Consider the following 23,707-nt stretch of genomic DNA (forward strand, 5'->3'; position numbering starts at 1 on the left):
TGATTAAAATTATCATGATAAGCCTGCTGCTGGGAACATTAAATTAAGTGCAATCCAAAATACCAGTGACTTGTTGCACATAAATGGTATCCTTGTTGATGCTTTTAGTGTACATGAGCTCTTTGTTATAATTTAAATACTCAATTTTTTTTATATTTCATTTTTAAAAATGAAATTAAAAAAACTCTGAAATTCAAATTTTTACCAAACATGGCTAGCATGATGGGTAATGTTTCTGTAAATAAATTATTCTTTAATAGTTTTTGTTGAACCTTATTAATTTTCTGTATTTTCTGTTCATTAAAAATATGTATAAACTATTTTTTTTAAGGATTGTAGTGTTCATAGAAGCCAAATAAAAGAGCATTTGCAGGCTCCACAAGAACATTTAAAGTGTGTGTGCTCTATTTTTGAAGATCTGGTCTGCCAAATGCAAAATGCTAATAGTGATTCTTCCAAAGCTCAGGTGAAATTTTTTTTTTTTTAACATAAAAACAGCAAATTTATATGGCAGCATGTTGCATGTACATATCTTTGTATGTCCTTGTCATATACAATTTTTTGTTGCGCTAGAGGCAGACTTAAAATTGAAAGATTATAGGTATGATATTTGCTTTGACCATAAAGTGCACATTTTAAGAATTTTTAAAAATTAAAACATTTTAGGAAATAAAGTGCACAAAATATGTTAGAAAATTGTGTTCTTAGATAATAAAAGCAAAAAAAGGTGAGCAAAATAAAATTACTAAAAAATCACTTAGCAAATTTATTTATAATATATACAATCTGCAGACTTAATTTATTTCATGAACCTTTAGTTCATAGTAGTTTCAGTATATGACGTCATTGTGGAATTTTTTTTAAAGATATAGTATTTTTTCTGCCACAATCAGCAAATCATATTTATTTGTATAACTTTTTACCAAATCCTAAAAAATTATACAATTGAAAATAAAATAATGTATTTGGTTTTGAGATTTCAGTAGCGCGACTTGTTTTTAACCATTGAAAGTTTAAATCTTTCTCTAGATTTTTATATTAAAATGTTAGCGTACTTTTACATTTTAATGAAATATATATTATTTGTCCATGTAGGAATATATTATATCAAATTTATTTTGTAAAATTTGCATTATTTATTTTATCTACTTAAAGTTTTCAAAGTGACAAAATAGCAATGACTATGGTAAAAATAGAAAAAAGATTATTAACATGCAATTCCTAAGTTGATAAGAATTTTTTAGTTTAACTTTTTATTTATTATTTTTGCTTATCCCTATTTAAGTCAGTCAATGTATTTACACTCAACTACTTATATAAGCTACAACTAACAACAACATAACAACTAACAACAACATAACAATTAACAACAACATAATGTAATGTAACTATAATTAAACAACAAAAAAAAAACACTGAACTGCTTTAAAATTTAAAAAAACATTAAACTGCTTTAACATTTAAAATTAAATAAAATTATTCCCAATGGAAAATTCAAACCCACTACTTACACAGCCGCACTTCAAAATTAATGCAATAGAACATCAACTGCACTAATATGATGCTTTGAAGGAAAATTAATGCAATAGAACATCAACTGCACTAATATGATGCTTTGAAGGAAAATTAATGCAATAGAACATCAACTGCACTAATATGATGCTTTGAAGGAAAATTAATGCAATAGAACATCAACTGCACTAATATGATGCTTTGAAGGAAAATTAATGCAATAGAACATCAACTGCACTAATATGATGCTTTGAAGGAAAATTAATGCAATAGAACATCAACTGCACTAATATGATGCTTTGAAGGAAAATTAATGCAATAGAACATCAACTGCACTAATATGATGCTTTGAAGGAAAAACTAATGTATTTAAATATTTCATATGATTAACAAAAAAGTTTTATTTTAAAAAAACAGAGCAAATATAAGAATTTATATATTTTTATAAAATATCTTTTATAAAACAGTGTCTTTACAGTGTCTTAAACAAAGGCAAATCTGTTATTCTTTTTTTCTTGTATGGCTCAGATTTTGTTACCTCACCTAAAGATTAAGCTGAATTGTTTACTAAGAACTTTTCATCAATCTCATCTTTTGATCAATCTCATCTCTTGATCAATCTCATCTCTTGATTCCACTAATCGCATTCTAGCTATTTTTACAGAAGTGTTCTATGTCTGTTGTCTATACTTTCAAAACTATTTAATAAGTGCTTATCAGAGTTTGTTTTCCAGCTTGCTGGAAAGCGGCATCTGTTATCTCTTTTTTCAAAAATTTTAGAGAGCAATCTGACTCGTCTAACTACTATCTCATTAGTCTTGCTCCTATTATAAAGGTTTTTGAGTCTTTAATTAACAAAAACTTAATCTCTTATCTTGAATATAATAACTTTCTAATCATCAATACGGATTTCAATCTTCTTGTTCTACTGCATCTTTAAGATTTTTGAATCTTCCCTTACCAATCAAAGTATAAAAGTTGTCCTTAATGGACAGAACTCTAATTCATTTCCTGTAACTTCTAGGGTTGTTGAAGGTTCTATCCTTTACCCTATACTTTTTTTAATTTACATTAACGTTCTCCTTAGAAATTGTCACATCAAAGGTGGCATTGTTCGCTGTTGATACTACCATTTATTATTGTCTTGGTAAAAAACCAATGCTCTCCAAATGTTTGGAGGGAGCATTTAGGGATTGCAATCGCTGAGGTCTTTCTTAATCCTGGGATTCTGGGATTAAAAAAGCACCAATCCTAGGATCCCGAAATTGAAAAGCAGATAAAACATCTACATAGTATTAAATAGAATAAAAACAATACATTTTTAACCAAATTTGTTAAATGAAGACAGTTTACATTACATAGTTACATGCATGAGAGAAAAAAATTAATGTTAAGAAATTATGTTAGTTAAATAAGAAAATATATTATGTTTTATGTGCTTTGAAATGCAACTTAAGGAAGCACAACACATTCCTCTTCAATACTCAAAGAATTACTTACAGACTCAGGTACTATTTCAGGTTCCTTAATTAAACCGAGCATATCAAACTTAATTGATGCTCTACTAGAGCAGGAAAGGAAGCGTTTAATCTTTCCAGCAATTACACCGAAAGTTTTAAAAATTTAAAATGAAGGTACTGCAATTATTTTTTCATTCGATCCACTCATATCAATGCGGTGTTCATGCATATGAACTGCTAAAGCTGTACGCATTTCATTGCTTGTGTTGTCAGAATCTTTTAATTTTGTAAGCATAAAATTAATAGCATTGTCGGCTGTAAATAGATTAGAATCTTGGGGACAAAGTGCTTCAATCATTACTTTAATGGGAACTAAAGTTGTAATAACCTTTGATAACATTGTCTCTTCACCATTTGACAGAGCTATAGAATTATCTTGGATTGGGTAAATATCAATTAATGATTTTTGTATACAATTCTTTACTTTGTAAAATTGTTAAAGCATTAACAGAAGGCTGCTCTATCGTGTCTTAAAGTCCATTATTAAAGACAGTTGTTTTCCAAAATCAGCTTTAATACTTTTTTGTAAGATGTTGTTCTTGGTAGCTGGTTGTCTAATTGTTAGTATCGAATTGGGTACTTTTTTTATGACTTTTAATGAAATTCAATTAGAATAGTTTTAGGTGTAACATTTTCATAATTGTATCCCAGTAAATCGATTTCCTCATTCTTGGATAAATCACCATCAGTAAATTCATTTTCGAATTCTGGCTGATTTGCATTGAATTCCCTCTTTTTATAAAGAACATTAATTACAGAAAGTTGCATGTGTGCGCAAAACATAGTAGTTTATTAGCAGCCAGCAACCTTCCAACTACTTCATAACACTAGCTCCGTCGGTCATTATAGCCACAAAGTCACAGTGTAGATCAAGACTATGTTCTCTAAGTTTTTTTTCTAATAGTTTAATGCATTTTTCTGCTGGTATTGAACCTGTTATTCACACTAAACCTAAACTCCAGAAGTGAGAGTTTTGTCCATGAGCATTAATATTCATATAGCAATGATTTCAAAGTGAGGTACATTTGTCAAAAGACATAGAAAATCTCTCTGCTATCCCAAATTCCATTTCCTCGCGTGCTTCAATTTGATGAACTAAACCTAATCTTTTTTTGCTGTACCCACTACATGATTATGAATTGTGTTTACTGACTTTGGTAGATTTCTGAATCACATAATTATTAGAGTGGTATATCGATCTGTTGAGACGCCATTAGGAGAGCATGAGTTGTTTTATCTTCCTTTTCATAAATCAAAAAATAATTTTTTGATTTATGAAAAGGAAGAATCAAAAAATTCTGTTAGTGGTTAAGATTTATTTTTTGGTGGTTTATTTGAAGTTCTTTTTATTGGTAATATTAGGTTGGGTTGGACCTTTGAACTTTACATTGTGCACTGACAATCTGTGTATATGAAGTCCTTTTGTTGAACCACCACTAATTTTTATAATCTTCTTGTAGTTAAAGAATTTACACATTGCTCTCTGACCTTTATCATCCCGTAATGAAGTATTTCCAAACAGCTAAGTTACTTTTAATTGTAAAATCCATACACATCATGCTTATTTAATTTTTAATTTTAAGAGTCTACTTTATTTTAATTTTGCAGAATTACAGAACAGTACAGAATAACTAACAACAGTCACTAAGTTATTGAAAATTTAACTATACCTGTAAAATCCACATGTCATGTTTATTCAATCTCTTTTTTAAAGAAGATATTGTATTAAATTTTTATATTGTTTATATGCTAATCAATATGATATATTGCAATGATTGTCACTTTTTTTTCTTTTCTAAATCAAACTTTTTCAATAACTTTTTTATTGTACAACTGAAATTAAAATTAATTTCTCTAATTTTCTATTAAATAAATATTACTTTATTGATACACATTTTTTTACTCTGCTTTGTTTTGTTCAATCTTATAGGTAATCCCGCAATTGATGTTAGGTGATCTCGGGATTTCAGGATTATAAAAAAGGCTTTTTTATAATCCCAAAATTCCAAGATTGCTTAATAATAATCCCAGGATTCCCTATAAGATTGAACAAAACAAAGCATAATGAAAAAATATATAAAAATAACAACAACATATGTGTATCAATAAAGTAATATTTATTTATCATAAAATCCAGGGATTTCGGAATCCAGGGATCCTGGGATAGCAATCACTAGGGGCATTTGAGCTGTGGGGCTCTTAGTAGTTGGTGAACTTTAGCTAAAAAAAAACTCAATTTTTTTTCGGCTATTCTTAATTGCAACAATCTAGATCTTCCTTTATTTATGAATGGTAATGTACTCAATGAGTTATAGTATAATATATACTAGATAGTATAAAACTCATAAATATAGTATATATATATGAGTTATATACTAGGATCAACTTTCACTTCCTCATACTTCTAATCTTTCTTAGAAACCATATATCAAATCCATTGTAAAATTAGCATCTGGTAAGGTTACAATTCTTTATTGTGTTTACCACTTTATTACTCTGAATTCTATTCTTTATCTCTATAAATCTCAAATCCCTCTTTGCATGGAATACTCTTGTCATATCTGGAGCCGATCTTCGAATGATCCCTCTCTTTTTCAGACCAGGTGCAAAAGTGCATTGTTAACATAGTTGGACCAGCTCTTGCAGCCAACCTTTAATCATTTTTTTTTTGTTTCATATTAAGTCAAGACTTTTTTTTTATTTAATTTTTTTTTGTGCGAATACTATTTCTAATCATAATTTTTTTCAAAACACAAAAATTTCTAGAGAACAAGCATCTTTATATTATCGAGAGAAATCAATGGTTCTGTGTCCTTTCTTACTAAATCTTGTATTTTATGTTAGGCTCCAATACTTTTACTAAATCTTGTATTTTCTCATATACAATAGTATTATTATTTATTATTTATAATAATAAATAATAATACTATTTATGTATTTTTTGCTTTGGAACTCTCTCATCTTTATGTTTTCCTGGCAAGTGCTGCATATAGTTTTTCAATTATTTAGAATTGACTGAACTTTATGTTATTTTCACAAGTTAACATGTTTATACTATATTAGTATACATTAGTTTATACTATATTAGCATACTTTTCTTGAACAGAATTGTTGTGACCTGTAAGTATGAAAAAAAATTCTACTTCATAATTAAGTGCTCAAATCTATTCTCCAATCTGCTGCTATCGCTGGAGATGATAGCAGCTAAGGTAGCTTCTACAGAAATTTCTGATAACTCAAGAATTAGAGATTTTAAGAGCTTTTTAATTAAAAACTTAGCTTCTGCTTTCAGATCAGGATCACCTAACAATAGTACAACAACCTTTGAAGACAAATACTATATGTGATTTTTTTATGCTTTTTAACCAAAGAAATGGTTTACCTAGTAATTTTGCTATAATAGTTATTACAATAGATTTCCATCCATTATTACTTATTGTGGTGTCAGAACAGTATACTACACAAGAGTCAGCAATTTTAAAATATTCTAGGAAATTTATAATACTTATAGTCATATCGCTTCCCTTACTCAGTTGGTACAAGCCTAGAAGAAGATCATCTTTGGTTTCAAACTCTGGTCTAGTTACAGATAGCAATAGTCTATAGCAGTTTTCTGACTAATATCCTCCTCAATATGCTTGTGTAATATGCCATTAAAATATATAACTAACATCAACTAACATCATCCAATATAATGATTCAGATTATCCTTTCCCTGCTAAAAAATCTGTAACATCTCCTTCTAACATTTACTCTTCTTAACTTAAGTTACACATTTACATCAAAAACATTATTTTACCTATAAAATAATGTTTATAAACACTTATAACATTACCTATAATGCTGTTGCACTATTGGTAAAAAATGTTTATATTTTCCCTTATATTAGAAGCTCTCTGTTGATTTTTGCAAATATTATTGATATGATTTAATATGAATATATTGCTATAAGTTCTAGGTAAAAAAATTTTAAAAACATTTTGTTAACAAACAATTTGTTCTCAAATTCTTTTGCATTTAGGTAAGACAATTGCTTTGACATCATAATGTATAAGTCATTTTTTTTGACTGATGGAAATTTCATTTTTGATCTGAAAGTTCTTCTTACTTTTTTCTTCTCCTTGATTTAGTTCACACACGCAAACTTAAAAAAATTAAATAAGACAAATACTTTATCTTGAGTATTTGAGATTTTTAAAACTTACTTTACAAGAAAAAATAAAAAAGTGTATAGAAAGTAATGTTTTCAATTTTACATGTAGCACTTCCCAAGTACTTAGGAATCTAAAATTTTTTTTTCCTACTTTTTAAGTTTCATAAAACTAGAATTTATAAAAATGAACTGCAGTTTTTTATTAGATACATTTACCCTTATTTAGATACATACATACAAATAGACATATGTTTATACATATTGACATATATACATAAATAAATATAGACATATTTATACATGCATACATGAATATAGAGATACATTTATACATATTGAAACAGTTGCCCCAACATATAGAACAGGCAATTGCCCTCTTTACTACTTTTTTTTTATTTCTATTTACTGAACTCCCCAAGTCCCAAGTGATGACTGCAATCAAGGAGGTTTCACTTTATTTTTAAAAGCATTTAAAAAAGCATTTATCCAGCCATAGAAAATGTTTAGTATTAGTAAGGAATTTATCTGATTTAAAAAAATAGTTTTTTTCAAATTTTCATTCACTTATGCCTAAATATTTTTAAATAAATTTTAAATTACTTTTTAAAAAATATTTTTAAAATAAAATTAAAAAAAGTTTTTTTTAATTTGCAACTCTTTAACTCCAAAACATGAAAATATGAAACACAAACATGGCCTCTGTGTGACAAACATGACCTCTGCATGACAATAATGGCCTATGAGTGGAGAAACCAGTTGAGTGCTGTTTTGCTAGGGACATGGTGGAGGTCAAATTTGGTACTTTTTGATTAAAAAGCAACTGCTCTATCTACTACTACTTGGATCCTGACAAGGATCCAAGTAGTAGTAGATAATCCAGTCTAACTATCATTGCACTTTCCTTAGTCTTTTTTTCTAATGTCATGCCAGCAAGGTAGAAAATGTTGTCTTAATCTTACAATTTTTTCAAATCATTTGTCATGTTCGTTTTGTTGTTTTTGTCGTGTTTATTAATCATGTCATGTTATATCTGTACACCATATATATGTTTAGTTTTTTGATTTTTTTTTTTAACAAATTTTGAATATTTTTTTGCAATTTGAAATAAGTTTTGTGGATGAATTGTTTAAGCTGAAGATAAATAAAGGAAATAATTAATGGGTAGGTAATAACTGAAAAATGCAACTGGATTTAAAGACACCCCTTGAAGGTATAATTTAAAACAAAAAGGAAAAATATTTTAGAAAGTATTTTTACTAAAGATTTTAAATATTTATGTTTTTTATTTTTTTATAGATTAGAAAGCATGTGTATGAATTTTATTTAAATTACAGAACTGTTGATAAAAAGTTCATTAACAACCACTTTAAAACTATATTTAATAATATATCTAAAAGTGCTATCTACAAGATAATTAAATGTGCTGAAAGTGAATCTGGTAACCAAAGAGTTCAAGCAAACATTAAACAATAAAATTTAAACAAACAATGCTCAAACTTATGTTTGACCTTAAAAACAGAGTTTCTCAATGAATGGCTCAATGAATGACAGCTAAAAAGTTCAACTGTTCTCAGCACACATAAGTCAAACATTAAAAAAAAGACAAAAATTAAACCAAGAAAAAAAAAAGAAAATTTTAAAACGTTCTGACCAGCAAAAAGCAGAACTAAGTGCATTTGATTGTTTTAGAAACTCTAATTTTGCCAACCAATCATTGATGATGAATCTTATTTCATGTTAAATCACTCCAGTATCAATGGAAACAATATGTTTTATACTAGCGAAGTAAAGTCTACTCCATCTGTATTTAATTAGCAAACAAAACAAAAGTTTAAAAAAAATTACTTCTATGGATTGCTTGTTCTAAAAATGGCATTTCTCAGCCCTATAAGTCTCTTCTTAATATATTTGCTTAAATAGGTTAAAAATCTACTTAAGAAAATTCCATTCATTGACAAGTATCATTCAGATAGTGCATATGTATTCTGGTCTGATTTGGCATTATCTCACTATGCAAAAACAGTGATCACTTACCTAAACAAGAAAAAGTGCATTTTTTTGAGATAGCGGATAATCCTGCAAACTTGCCAGAATGTTGTTGTATTGAAAATTTTCAGAGTATTTTGAAAGGTCTTGTCTGCAAGAACAGTTGGCATGCAAAAAATCTTAAAAAATTATGTTTTACAATTAAGCATAGCCTTAAAAAAAATGATATTGAGCTCATATGGAGTTTAGCTCAGTCTTTACCAGGCCCATATGATAAAGTTAGAAGGAATAGTTTAATTGAAAATAACTAATTATTTAGATAAAAACTGGAATAAAAATGCTTTCTAAAACGTTTTTCCTTTTTGTTTTACCTTATACCTTAAAGAAGATGTGTCTTTAAATCTAGTTTCTTTTTTCAGTTACCACCTGTTACTTATTATATTAAAATTATACAAAACAGTTGAATAATGGTATTGAAAATAAATTTAAATATAAAAATTAAAATAAATCAATGAAAGATAAATTGTTTGATGTCAAATAATTAACATCAAATGATTAGGTGATAAAAATGTTAATGTTAGGCATTTTAATGTTTAGATTGTTGTGCAGTTGTTAAAAGATGTTCAAAATTTTGTGAAAGTTGACATAAAAAGTTTTGAGAAGTTTGAAAAAACCAACGAATCATTAATAGAAGAAGTTGAGCAGAATGAACAAGAAAAAAATGAACAAAACTTTAAATGTGAAAAAGAAATTGAGCTTGTGAAAAATGATGAGTCATCAAAAATGATGATGCTTGTTCCTGTAGGACAGAACAAATATTTAGATGATGCAAATTTTGCTACCAATTATTGTAATTTAGAAAATGATCAGCTGACCTCTATATTGTTAAATTTGAATGGTACAGAATCTAATCAACATTTATCTGAAGAAATAACACACAGTTCTCCAATAATGAAAATTGAAAAACCACAACTTGAATGCCAAGAATCACAAGCTGAATGCCAAGTTATCTCCCATGAATATCAAGAACCAAAAACTGACTTTAAAGTAGAATCAAGCATTGAACTGATAAAAAACGAAGAAAACAATAAATTTTCAGTAGAAAATGCTACACTATACAAATCTGGGGAGGAACAAAATTTAATTGATTGTATAGATGAAGGTTATATTGAAAGTTCTCCACAAGAGTTTATTGTTTCTGAAAATAAAGATTCTAGTTCTGAGTTAAAAAATTTTAAAAACAAGTATATCATTGCACAAGGTTATACAGCTAAAACAAAAGATGAATTAAGTTTACATTTAGGTTCTGAGGTCTTTGTGTTAGAACAAAAAGGGGAAAGAAGTTATGTTGCAGCGATGAGTAAGCTTGGAATAGAGGTAAATAGAGGTTGGGTACCAACTTTTTCTTTACAAAAAAAAGAAGATGCTGACAAAGATCTTATATCTGAAAAAGGTTAACCTACAGTTTTATACTTTAAAAATATATATTTAAATATAGATTTATACAAAAAAAAACTTTTAAATCTGATTTTATTTTTGCCTTCTTTTTATTTTAGCGAAACCTGCAAAAGTTGTGACTCCTCTAACACCATGCTCTGTAGTGGAAGGAAGCACTGCTATACTATCTGTTAAAATTGATGGATATCCTAAACCAGAAGTGAAATGGTACTTGGATGGGCTTCCTGTTCGTAATGATATTAACCATTCAGTTTCTCAAAAAGATGACATTGTTATGTTGAAGATATCCCCAGCTCTAATAGACGATGAGGGTATATATACTGTAAAGGTCATGAATGCACTTGGATCTGCCAGCTGTCAAGCTGAAATCATTGTTCAATGTAACATTTTACTTTATGCTTGTGAAATTGTTTTTTCTATTTTAAATAAATTCATTGCTCATTAAGTCTCTGATATAAACTTAGAAAAACTTTTTGTTTAGAAATTTATTTATATATTAATAACATACTCTTCTTCAAGAGTTAAATATTTATTTCAACTCTGTGAGGTACAATTAATATCAATAGTCTCTGAGGACAACATCTGGAGAGTATGGTGGTTGAGGATGCAGTTCAAAGCATAATTCATTTAATTAATTATTTTCTATTGACTTGCTGTATTTAGCAATTCAATGCCATGTGACATGAAGTTAAATAAAACTTTTTTGTGTAAACTTTTTTTAATTTTTACACTCAATCAACCTGATGCTGTCCTGTAGTGTTTGGTATTGGTATTTTTTCTTAAACAAAACACCACTTTTTTTCAAAATATAGGTTCTATAACCTCAACTAGTTATGGAATCTGTATTTGGACACTGGCTGCAGCTGATCTTTTTAGTTTAGTTGTGTATCTAGTTTCATCTATTCTTGTATATTGATGCAAGTGATCTTTTCTATCTTGTTTGAACAGCTTTAAACTTTGCTCTTAGTTATTGATGCATTTTTTTTAGTCTGATCAAGCTGCATCCACTATGAACTATGCAACTTAGATTACAGTTTTTTTTTAATTGTGAACACACTACCTTACTTTACTATTTTGTAGACTATTAATGTTTTTACAATAACTGTTGATATTAGTGCAACCTGGGTGCTTAGCATCATTAGTGGACAAACGCATTTAAATTTAGCATACCAGTCAATAATAATTGATTACCCAGAGTGCATAGTATTTTTAAAACCATTGTTTTGCTTTAGCATTTCTTCAAAAAAAATGTTTAATTATCTAAAACTATTGATTGCATCATTCAACCCACTGAATTGTTTTAGTCTAATGCAAATATTTTGCCATTAATGTGTCAAACAGGAGACTGAAAAAATTTGCAATCTTACTTTTATCTAGTTAAAGATTTAAGTTTTATGATTTTAGTATTAAAGATTTTAGTTTTATTTCAAAAATCAACGAATAATAAGTATTAGTCATTGATAATCAGTTTAACTTTCAACAATGTTATTCCTCAATTTAGCTGATGAATCTTCAATGAGTGGTTTAAGTGACTTTGACTCAGAGGATTGTATCAAATCAGCTTCAATCCCTTCACCAAGGTTTCTGATATTTTTTTACGTGTTTTTAAATGATAAATTAATGATTTTTTAGAGATGAATAATGATTGGTTAGAGATTTAAGTTAATATAATGGTACTGCTTTTTTTTTACTTATTTTTATTTTATTTTAGTTCTGTTGTTGTTGGTCAAAAGCTTACTTTTAAGTTACCAAAAGATGTTGTTGAATGTTCTCCAATTGTCTCCAGTCCACCAACTTTTTTAAGTACTTTGAAAGATGCTGTTATTTCTGTAAATTCAACATGTTTATTTTCGGTTTGTGTTAAAGGAGACCCAACTGTTTCATGGTTTTTAAACAATAAGCAACTTGCAACTGAAGAAAATATAGTTATTTCCTCATCAAAAGACACTCATACCCTTAATATTTTTAATGTAACAGCCAAGCATCAAGGGATTGTTAAATGTTTAATATCTAATTCTGCAGGCAGTAATGAATGTATTTGTTCACTTGTTGTTCAAGATCATATAAAAAGCAGTGTTCCTATAATAATTTCATTTAGAGAAGTGTTAGATGTTAATGAAAATACAGATGCTGAATTCATAGTGCATTTTTCTTGTGATTCACAAGTCCGAATTAACTGGTACCATGATCATATTCATTTAACAAAGGACTACGGTGTTGAAATGGAAATAATTGATTCAAAGTGTAAAATGGTTTTACCAGAAGTTACTGAAGATGATGCTGGTGTCTATGAATGTGTTATTACAAGTTCTTTTGGTGAGGCAAAGTGCTCCATGTTGTTAAGGGTATGCAATGAAAACACTCACAGAGGTAGCATTGTTCCAGTTGACATTTCACTGCATGAAAAAGAAGGGCCACCAGAAATAATTCATGGATTTGGAGATAAAGATGTCAATGAAGGTGATGTTGTCACGCTTCAAGTTAGAGCTATTGGAAATCCTATACCTAATGCACAGTGGTTTCATAATCATGAAGAAATATATAAAAATGATAACAACTACAAGTTTGAAAATATTATGGATAGGTATAAAATGATTATTCCTATATCAAATGTTACTGATTCAGGATTATATACTTGTAAACTTAGTAATTTTATTGGAGAATCGAGTTATTCTGGACATATAAAAGTGCATGAAAGTATATATGCTCCAAAATTTATTGAGCATTCTAAAGACATAGAAGTTGTACCAGGTGAATCTTGTCAGTTACATGCTATTATCAAAGGAAAGCCTACACCCACTGTTGAGTGGTACAAAAACAATAGATCAATTACTGAAGATAGAGACTACAGGTTTATACAAGAAGGTAATGCATATTTTTTAAAAATTGCACACTGCAGTATGGCTCATGTTGGTATGTATAAATGTGCTGCATTTAATGATGCTGGTGAGTCAGCTTGTGTTATGAACATCAATCTTGATACTGAGGAGAACATGCCTGGATTTCCACAACCACTTTGTGATATAAAAGCAGTAACAGGTGACATTGTAAAATTGGATGTAATCATTACAGGTACACCTTTGCCAATTGTTCAATGGTTCAAATCAGGTGATCCAATATCTGAAAGTGACAAAATTAAACACCAACAAGATGGAAATACATTTTCTTTGGTAATTGAAGGTGTAACTGAAGATGATAGTGGTGTTTACAAATGTCTTGCCCAAAATAACATGGGTCAAAGTTTGTGTGAATGTAATATGGCTGTTAACAAAGGAAATAGTTCTCCAAAATTTATCAAACCTTTATCTGATGTCATTGTTGCAGTTAATAAGAAAAACTTACAACTGAATGTTATTGCTACAGGCCAGCCAAATCCAGAAGTACTGTTTTACAAAAATGGAACTGTTATTGAACCTACATCTCGGCTTCAAATCCTTCATGATCAATTTAATCATACCCTATTATGGAAGTATATTCAATTGGATGATGCAGGTGAGTATTGGGCTATTGCTACTAATAGTGAAGGTGAAGATATTACTCACGGAAATCTTAATGTACAAGTGTGTGAAATGGCTCCTGAATTTTTTGAATGTGAAAAAAAGTATTCTGTGTGCGAAGGAGAGAGATTAGTAGTTTCTATGAAAGCAAGTGGTGTTCCGACACCAAATATAACCTGGTATAAAGATGATAAACCAATTACAAATAGTAAGAACTATCTAATTGAAAACATTGATGAAAATAATACTTGTTATTCTTCTTTTACAATATTGAAAGTGAATTTCAGTGACTCTTTCTTTAAGTGTCAAGCTTCAAACACTTTATTAACCATCCACTCTGACATAGAGGTTAATGTAACTCAACAAAAACAACATATTGGATATTCAACAAGTTTCAAAGAGCTCACTGAAAAAAAAGTTGGTAGCTTAGCTTATTCCAAAAGCTTTAAAGAGCCAAAATTTATATCCATAAAATCTTCAAATGCACCAAAATTTTTACAAAGTTTTCATGATTGTCAAATTAAAGTAGGTGACCAATTTTATTTAGAAGCTATTGTGACTGGTGACCCATTTCCAGAGATATCGTGGTACAAACAAGACAAACGTTTATATAACTGCAGCCATGTGAAAATTGTTTCAAAATCTGTAACAGGTAAGTGTTTTTTGCAAATAAAAAATTCTTTAAAAACTGACAGTGGAGAGTATGAATGTGTTGCAAAAAACAAACATGGAGAAACAAGTATTTCTTGTGAATGCCTTATTGAAGATCTACTTGAGGATTCAGTTAAAATTATAGGGGATGTTGAAAAACCAAATATCTCAAATGTTTGCTCTGATCTTCATGTAACTGCAGGAGAGGAAGTTAAATTTTACTTTAGTGTTTCAGGTAATCCTCAGCCCAAAATAGATGTTTTCAAAGCAGATAAAATCTTTCAACTACCAACAAGATTCAAAACAAGTTATTTAGATGGTTTATACGCAATGGTTATTCCAAAATCAACTGTTCAAGATGAATCTATTTATAAGTTTGTAGCAACCAATGTAGCAGGTGAAGACTCATGCATAATAGAACTTTTAGTTGATGATATATCTGAGTTAGAAGTTGTTGAAAAGACAATAATTGCAGAAAGAAATCGTCGGAAATCTGATACAAAAGAAGAAATAAATTCAAGTTCATCAAGCTCAGATGATTTGCCTGCTCGACGACCGTCTTTAATTAAACCTAAGAAAAGAAGATCTTTAACTAAAGATACTTCAACAAAAGATAAACTAAATAAAGAAAGTGAGTTTTCTTCAGATGATGAAAATGAACCAGAACAAGAAGAAAGTTTAAAAGTTATTGAAAAATTAGTTACAGAAGATATAAAAGAAGTTATTAAGGAATTCATCAGTGACGTAGATCATCTAGTTTGTGAAGAATCTTTGAATTGTGAACCAAAGATGCCAGAAGATCTCTTGTTTATAGATAATAAACAAATACCAAGTTTTGTAGACACTCAAAAAGATTGTAAATTTTTGGCCGGTAAACCATTAATTTTGTTACTAGGATTTAATGATTGTTATCCTGAGCCATCCATAACTTGGTTTAAAGATGGTAATGAGATTAGAAATGGAGAAGATTATTCCCTAGAAACTAAAGACCATATATGTTCATTGAAAGTTGCTAATGCTAATATTCAACATTCTGGTAATTATATTTGTGAAATAAAAAATATAAATGGATTTGCCAAGTGTGATATAAAAGTTGATGTTGCTTCTCAATTAACTAAACCTGAATGGAGATTAAAACTTCAAGATCAAGTTGTCACTGAAGGGGATTCAATAAAATTAAATGTTGAAGTTAGTGGTCAGCCACCACCAGATATACTATTTTATCAAGATAATCGCATTTTGCAAGCAAATGATCGTGTCAGTATAACAGCCAATAAAGAAACTGGTTGTTATTCATTACAAATAATTGATTGTAATTTTAAAGATGGAAAAATGTATAAATGCATTGCACGAAACAGTCAAGGAACTGCAACTTGTACAGGAACAGTTAAGGTTCAAGAAACAGTTATTGCTCCACAATTTTCAATTGGCTTGGCTGATAGCACATTTATTGAATCAAAAGATCTAAAGTTAAAAGTCTCATCAAGCGGAAAACCAAGACCTTTTATTGAATGGTATTTTAATGACCAACCTCTAAAATCTTCCAATTCGATTAAAATGAGAACAGAAAAAGATTTAAATATACTAGAAATTAAGAACTGCAAGCTTGAGAATAGTGGCATTTACAAAGCAATCTCGTCAAATATTGCCGGCACATCAGAAACATTTTGTAAAGTTGAAATTGTAGAAGAAACTAAATCTCCAGTATTTATCTATGTTCCTAAGAACATAAAAACAATTGAAAGTCGTCCAATGGTCATGCATGTAAGTTTCAGTGGTAAACCTGAGCCTCTTGTTGAATGGTTGCTTAATGGGGAGAAAATTTCTGGCAATGCTGAGATAAATAATGAACCTGGTAAATCATCTTTGTCTGTGAAAAGTGTTAGTTTATCAGATTCTGGAACATATACATGCAAGCTTACTAATAAGGCTGGTTTTGTGAGCTGTACAATTTTGTGTGATATTGAAGAGATAAATTTAAGACCAGCTTTTATGCAAAAATTGAAAGATGTTATAATTGTTGAAAAAGAGAAATTGTTGTTATGTGTTGAGGTAAAGGGAAAGCCTAAACCAACTATTTGTTGGTTCAAAAATGAAAAAGTGATAGAAGGCGATTTACTTTCTTCTGAGAATTTTCAGTACTTTTTAACCATTCCTCAATGCTCACTTGATGACAATGGTATATATAAGGTTGTTGCAAAAAACACAGCTGGAGAATCTGTTTCTAAGGCTAAAGTGACTGTTGAAGAGATGACTTCCCCACCAGTTTTCAAGACTTTCTTATCTGACATGACAGTCTATTGCAAAGAAACTGTTGAGTTTAAAGTAAGTGTAGATGGAATTCCGAAACCCAAGCTATCCTGGCTGAAGAACAACAATTTGTTAGAGTCTAAATTTAATATTTCAATGTTAACTGATGGTCAGATCGAATCTTTAAAAATTACAGATGTAAGTTTGTTAGATGCAGGTACTTATACATGTGTTGCAAACAATAAAGCTGGCTGTACAAGCACTGATTGCAAACTTGAAGTTAAGGAAGCTCTTGTTGTGCCATTGTTTAAAAAGAAACCTTCTCCTGAAATGGAACTTTCTGTTCATGATACATTTGTAATGGATTTTATTATGATTGGAAAGCCACTTCCAATAATAGAAGTTTCAAAAGATGATAAACTTCTGCCACAAGGAATATTAACAACTTATAATACTGCAAATGGAGAAGGAACCTTGAAGATACCAGATCTTTTAAAATCTGATGAAGGAATTTACAAAGTAACTGCCACTAACAGTGAAGGCTCAGCATCTTTTTCAGTTTGTTTACAAATCAATGAAAATGTTCACTTTGTAAAAAAATTATCTGATATGACTGTAGCAAAAGGATTGGATGCTGTCTTTGAGGTTACTTTTAAAGGAGATGTTGTGGAAGTGGATTGGTACAAAGACAATGAGTATATAGATCAGTCAGAGAAGTATAAGATAATTGATGAAGTGGAGCGATGTGTATGTATAGTCCTTAAGTGTACCCATCAGGACAGTGGTAAATATCGGTGTGAAATACTTAATGAAAAGAATTCCCAATCGTGTACTGCTGTTCTGACTGTTGATTCTTCAGATACTATAGACAACAATGATAAAATAGCAGATGTTGTTCCTTCTCCATTTAGTAAACCAACTTTTTCAACTTGCCTAAAGGCTTCTTATCAAGCTATAGAAGAAGATGATCTAGAGCTTTTAGTCTCTGCAACAGGCAATCCAATGCCTGATGTATCTTTCTATCAAAACGGTGTTAAAGTTATAAGTAATGAACATTTTTTTATTGATATTGTTGGAGGTTCTTATTGTTTGAAAATTTTAAACTTATCATTAAATGATGAAGGAGAGTATGCTGCAAAAGCTGAAAATACTGCTGGCGAGATATGGAGTAAAGGAATTTTATTATTGCAATTAAAAAAAACAATGCCAGAATTTAACATTATTCCTGAAAATATTAGTGTTACACAAGGTGAAGATGTAAATTTCAAGTTTAGTGTTAGTGGCAAACCAAGACCTACAATAAATGTTTCTTTTCAAAATAAGGTAATCTCTGAAACTACATTTAATGATTTTAATAAACTTAGTTCTGAAAGAGTTTCGAAGGGTTTATCATTTGATGGGGAGACTTTTTACTTTTGCTTAAAAAACTGTTCTCTGGAAGATATGGGAGAGTATAAATTCATGGCTTTTAATGAGGTAGGAAGCGTTCAGGTTTCAGCAGTATTAACTGTAGAAGAAGCTCTAAAACCAGCAGTGTTTTGTCAAAAACTTAAAGATATTTCTGCAGTTGTTGGTGATTGCATACAACTTGAAGTATCAGTAGATGGAAATCCACCTCCTCGAGTATCTTTTTATAAGAATAATACCAAGCTTTCTGAAAGTGATAACACAAACATATCAATTGAAGAAAATAAGATTATTTTAAAAATTAATCAATCCAATCTTGATCATGCTGGTGTCTATACTTGTAAAATACACAATAAACTAAGAGAAGATACATGCCAAGCTGTTGTAACAGTTGTGCCTCAACCTTCTTCTCCTCGTTTAGAAATGGCTGAGGGAGTAGTTGTTTTAGAAGGAGATAATCTTAATGTTGAGTGTAATGTCTATGGATACCCACTACCTTCTTTAGAATGTTTGAAAAATGAACAAAGGATAAACTTTATAGAATCTTGTGATGGTTCAGTGAGCTTTTTGTGCAAGCCTATAGCTGAGTTATCTCATACTGGTAATTATTTAGTTAAAGCAAAAAATCAGCATGGTGAAACTGTTTTTCATTTTACTGTAGATGTTAAAAGACTTGAAAAATCTCCTAGTATTTTAAATGAAGTTAAAGAAATTGAATTAACTGAAGGAGATATTCTTCTTCTACAATTTGTGATTCAAGCTTATCCTGATCCAACTGTTTTGTGGTTTAAAAACAATATGCTTATAGAGGAAACAAATCTATCTATTCAAAATAATGGAGATAGTACACTTATAGAGGAAACAAATCTATTTACTACTCAAAATAATGGAGATAGTTACTCACTCACTTGTAAAAGTGTAGATCTTAGTTCTGCTGGAATATACAAAGTTATTGCTAAGAATGTTGCAGGAGAGTCTGAATCTACTTGCAATGTTGTAGTTAAGGAGAAACCAGTAGCACCATTATTTGTTGAATTGTTTACAGACAAAACAATAGTAGCAGGAGATACATGCACAATAGTTACCAAGGTAACTGGAAAACCATTGCCTTCTGTTAACTGGTATAAAAATAACATTATCTTAAAAGACAATATTTTTGTAAACCTATTAGATCCTAATGTATTAGAATGTTCTTTGGTGATTCCAGATGTGACTGTCCAAAACTCAGGTATATATAAATGTATACTTCAAAATTTGTTAGGTGAAATTTCTCATTCTGCTAATTTAACGGTACAAGTGCCATTATTCCCTCCTGCATTCGAAAGTGTATCCAATGATGTCATTGTGTATGAGGGACAGCAAATTCTATTAACATCTTTGTGCACAGGGACAGTACCTCTTATAGGAAAATGGTTTAAAGATGGAAAAGCTATTCAAAATGCAACAAAAGAAAAAGACCTTGCTTTTAACTATAAACTAATTAATACTCGCATATCTGATTCTGGTCAATACAAGCTAGAAGTAAGCAATTGTGCTGGGGCATGTAGCAACATTTGGACTGTTATGGTTAAAGAAGTACTAGTTCCCCCTTCATTTATTTCAAAACTTCGTGATGTAAGTATTATTGAAGGTAATGACCTTGATGTTCCAGTAAAGGTTTCTGGCAAACCTGAACCAAAACTGCAGTGGTTTTTAAATGGTGTATTGCTTGAAGAAAGTGCTCTTGTTACATTTTCTTTTCATCCAAATAAAAAATCAGGTTTGTTCATTAAATCAATAACAAAAGATTTTACTGGAGACCTTGTTTGTGAAGCAACAAATGAAGCTGGAAAAGTCATGTCAGTTTGTCAGCTTAATGTGTTAGAACTTACAGAACCCCCAATATTTTTGTTGGGAATTCAAGACTTAAATATATGTGAAGGTGAAACAGCATGTTTGCGGTGTGTTGTATCAGGCAAACCATTACCTGTATGTACTTGGTTTAAGATGCAAAATAAAATCACTGAAACCGAAAGTTTAAAAATAATTCAAAATGATAATGAGTTTTCTCTTATATTTTCCAAAGCTCAGCTTTCAGATCAAGGAAAGTACAAAGTAGTTGCAACCAATAAAATAGGAGAAAAATCATCCATATCAACAGTAAATGTATCTAAAAAAATTGTTCCACCAACTTTCATTAATTTTCCAGAATCAGTGTCTGTTAAAGAAAATGACCATTTAGTGTTATGTGTTGAAGTTGTAGGAACACCAAAGCCTTTTGTTACTTGGAAATTCAATGGTGTAGATTTAAAGGAAGAACAAGGTTTAAATTTCGAAGAAGTTTCTGGACAGTTGTTAATGAAAATATGTAATTGTGTTCCAGAAAATACTGGTGTTTACTCATGTACTGCTTTTAATGAAGGTGGAAAAATTTCAGCCGAAGTTGTTGTTGATGTAATTCCATTTACATCTGCTCCTGTGTTTGAAAAGGAACTTCAAGATGTGGAAATTATAGCAGGTGAGGATATTATATTGTCTGTGACCGTACATGGAGTTCCTAATCCAAAAGTTAATTTTTATAAAGACAAGCGCCTCTTACAAAATATTGATGGAATATATATAAGTCAAAGTGAAGACGAATGGACAGTTATAATTGAAGAGGCACAAGTGGAAGATAAAGGAACATTTGAATGCAAAGCAGTTAATTCAGCTGGTGAAGTGTCATCATTTTGCTTCGTGAAAGTTATTGAAATAGCTGAAAAACCATTTATTCAACCATTAGATGGAAATGATAACTTTAGCGTAAGAGATGGAAATAACATTTTTTTTGAAGTTAACTTTACAGGAATTCCCACTCCAGTTATAGAATGGGCTAAAGGTGAATTGCTTTTAGATCCTAATAATAAATATGATATAATTGTGGAAAATGGGTATTCATCTTTAGAAATATTAAATTGCTCTGCAGAAGATGAAGGAAACTATGCTTGTATTGCTGTTAATGAAAGTGGGGAGTATGAGCATTTGTTTACATTAAAAGTTGAGACACCTAAAGAAGATTTGATTGTTGATTGCATTAATGAGAGTCTATCAAACAATAAGCAAGTAATTGTATGTGAAGGAATTGAAGTATTGTTTACAATTGAAAATTCAATTGATTTAATATTTGAGAAACAATTTCAAAAAGAAAAAAAAGTTTCTTCCAAAAATGTTTCTGAACAAGCTACTAAGGTAGAAGCTATTGGTTTTGAAAAAAAGCAAGTTCCTTCAGTGTTAAACAGGCTGAAGAAACCTGGATTAATTCAAAACGCTGTTGCACCTTCATTTTCAAAGAAGCCTCAAGGAAAAGATGTTAAACATGGATCAAGTGCCAAATTTACATGCAATGTTATTGGAACACCTGAACCCAATGTTAATTGGTATCTCAAAAATACTGTTATCAAGACAAACAGTAATGTTTTGATAAAAAATATTTGTGGTTTGACAACTTTAGATATAAAAAAAGTTACGTTTGATTATGTGGGAGAGTATAAGGTTGTTGCTACTAATGATGTAGGAAAATGTGAAGCAGAGTTTGTGTTAAGTATCGATGGTAAAACAAAATTAGAAGATTCTGTTAAATCAATAGATAATTCTGAGGGAAAAGGACTTATGACTAAATCAAAAGAAGTGTCTCTTCAATCAAACGAAGTGTCTGTTCAACCAAAAGAAGTTTCTGTTCAACCAAAAGAAGTGTCTGTTCAATCAAAGGAAGTGTCTGTTCAACCAAAAGAAGTGTCTGTTCAACCAAAAGAAGCATCTGCTCAACCAAAAGAAGTGTCTGCTCAACCAAAGGAAGTGTCTGTTCAACCAAAAGAAGTGTCTGATCAACTAAAAGAAGTGTCTGCTCAACCTAAGGAAGTATCTGCTCAATCAAAGGAAGTGTGTGTTCAACCAAAGGAAGTGTCTGTTCAACCAAAAGAAGTGTCTGATCAACTAAAAGAAGTGTCTGCTCAACCTAAGGAAGTATCTGTTCAATCAAAGGAAGTGTGTGTTCAACCAAAAGAAGTGTCTGATCAATCAAAAGAAGTGTCACTTCAATCAAAAGAAGTTTCTGATCAAACAGATACTCTTGAAAGAATTTCTGAAATCAATGTAAAATCTGAAATCAATGTAAACAATTGTGCAAATAAAGAGTATGATAAAAAGTCTGTTCCAAGGTAAGTTTTGCTTTGAATGTATTTTCAGTATCATTAAAGTTTTTCTGCATGCGTACTTATGTTTTATATTTTCTATGTGTACTTTTTACATAGTTTTTTGCTAATAACCATATTGAAAAATTAATGTTCAAAGAATTCAAATTGGTCATTAATGTAATGTTTCAAATAGCTCAGTAGGAAATAGTTTGTATTTTTTTACTGAGCTGTATTCAGTTGTATTTTCAGTGCTACACATTTTATATAAATGCAAGAGTTTTTTTTAACTTGTAGAGTTGCTCTGTATTTAATAATCTTATAATATTGAACTTAGAGCTGCCGCTGCTGCTGCCATTTGTGAGTGTTTGACATGGAACTCATGGCAGCCATTACACCCGTGCTAATAACAAGAAAAAGTTGCAGTTTTTTTTTTTGTATAAGACAATGTGGATCAAAGTGTATGCAAATATCTAATTTGTTTAAACCTAAAATTATGTAATGTTAAAAATTATATTAAATTTTACAGTTTTACTTGAAAATTGCATTGTGGTAATATCTCCTTAATTTTAATTTATAGCATATATTTGCTGTTTTATAAAGTTATAGTTTTTTGCCTTATAAATAGTGTTAAAAACTATAAATATAATAAACCTGAGTGGCTGAAATAATTAGCTCATTGCGTTTCCGAAATGCATCTCTAACTTTGTAATTCCAAGTACATCAAATCTATTTTGGTACTGTATTTAGCCTAATAATGGTAATAACTTTGTTACTTACTTTTCTACATTTTCTAATTTTTTGATATTACCAACAAGATATGGAGGCCACACTACCACAGCATATTCCAACACAGGTTGTTAAATGATTTAATAAAATTTTTACCATTAATGTATTTAAACATGTAAAGGTAGGGCACATAATATCAATACATAATTTTTTGTTAATATTTAATATATTTTGGTTTTGTGTATTTTATTTTGTGTATTTAACCGATTACTAGTAGAAAAATAAGGGGTAAACAGATTCTATCTGTTGACCAGCCTTGCACCCCTACTTCATCTATTAGCCTGGCGCAGATGTGCTTTTAATACATTGTTTCCAGTTTAGGATTTTGAGTGCTAG

The 23,707-nt window shown here is 29.9% G+C and overlaps 1 protein-coding gene across 4 annotated transcripts in view; it reads left to right on the forward strand.

The window, feature by feature from the left end:
• Nucleotides 1-23,707, forward strand: part of LOC100212532 (titin) — a 156,822-nt gene that overhangs the window by 50,527 nt on the left and 82,588 nt on the right. For all 4 annotated transcript variants that reach the window (XM_065798922.1, XM_065798920.1, XM_065798919.1 and 1 more), the window contains 5 exons: nt 332-466; nt 9,769-10,624; nt 10,728-11,009; nt 12,131-12,209; nt 12,341-22,609. In XM_065798922.1, the coding sequence (XP_065654994.1) occupies nt 332-466; nt 9,769-10,624; nt 10,728-11,009; nt 12,131-12,209; nt 12,341-22,609 (11,621 nt within the window). The remainder of the gene's footprint in view (nt 1-331; nt 467-9,768; nt 10,625-10,727; nt 11,010-12,130; nt 12,210-12,340; nt 22,610-23,707) is intronic.

This window comes from Hydra vulgaris, chromosome 06 (assembly GCF_038396675.1).
Source record: "Hydra vulgaris chromosome 06, alternate assembly HydraT2T_AEP".
Lineage (NCBI taxonomy): Eukaryota > Metazoa > Cnidaria > Hydrozoa > Anthoathecata > Hydridae > Hydra > Hydra vulgaris.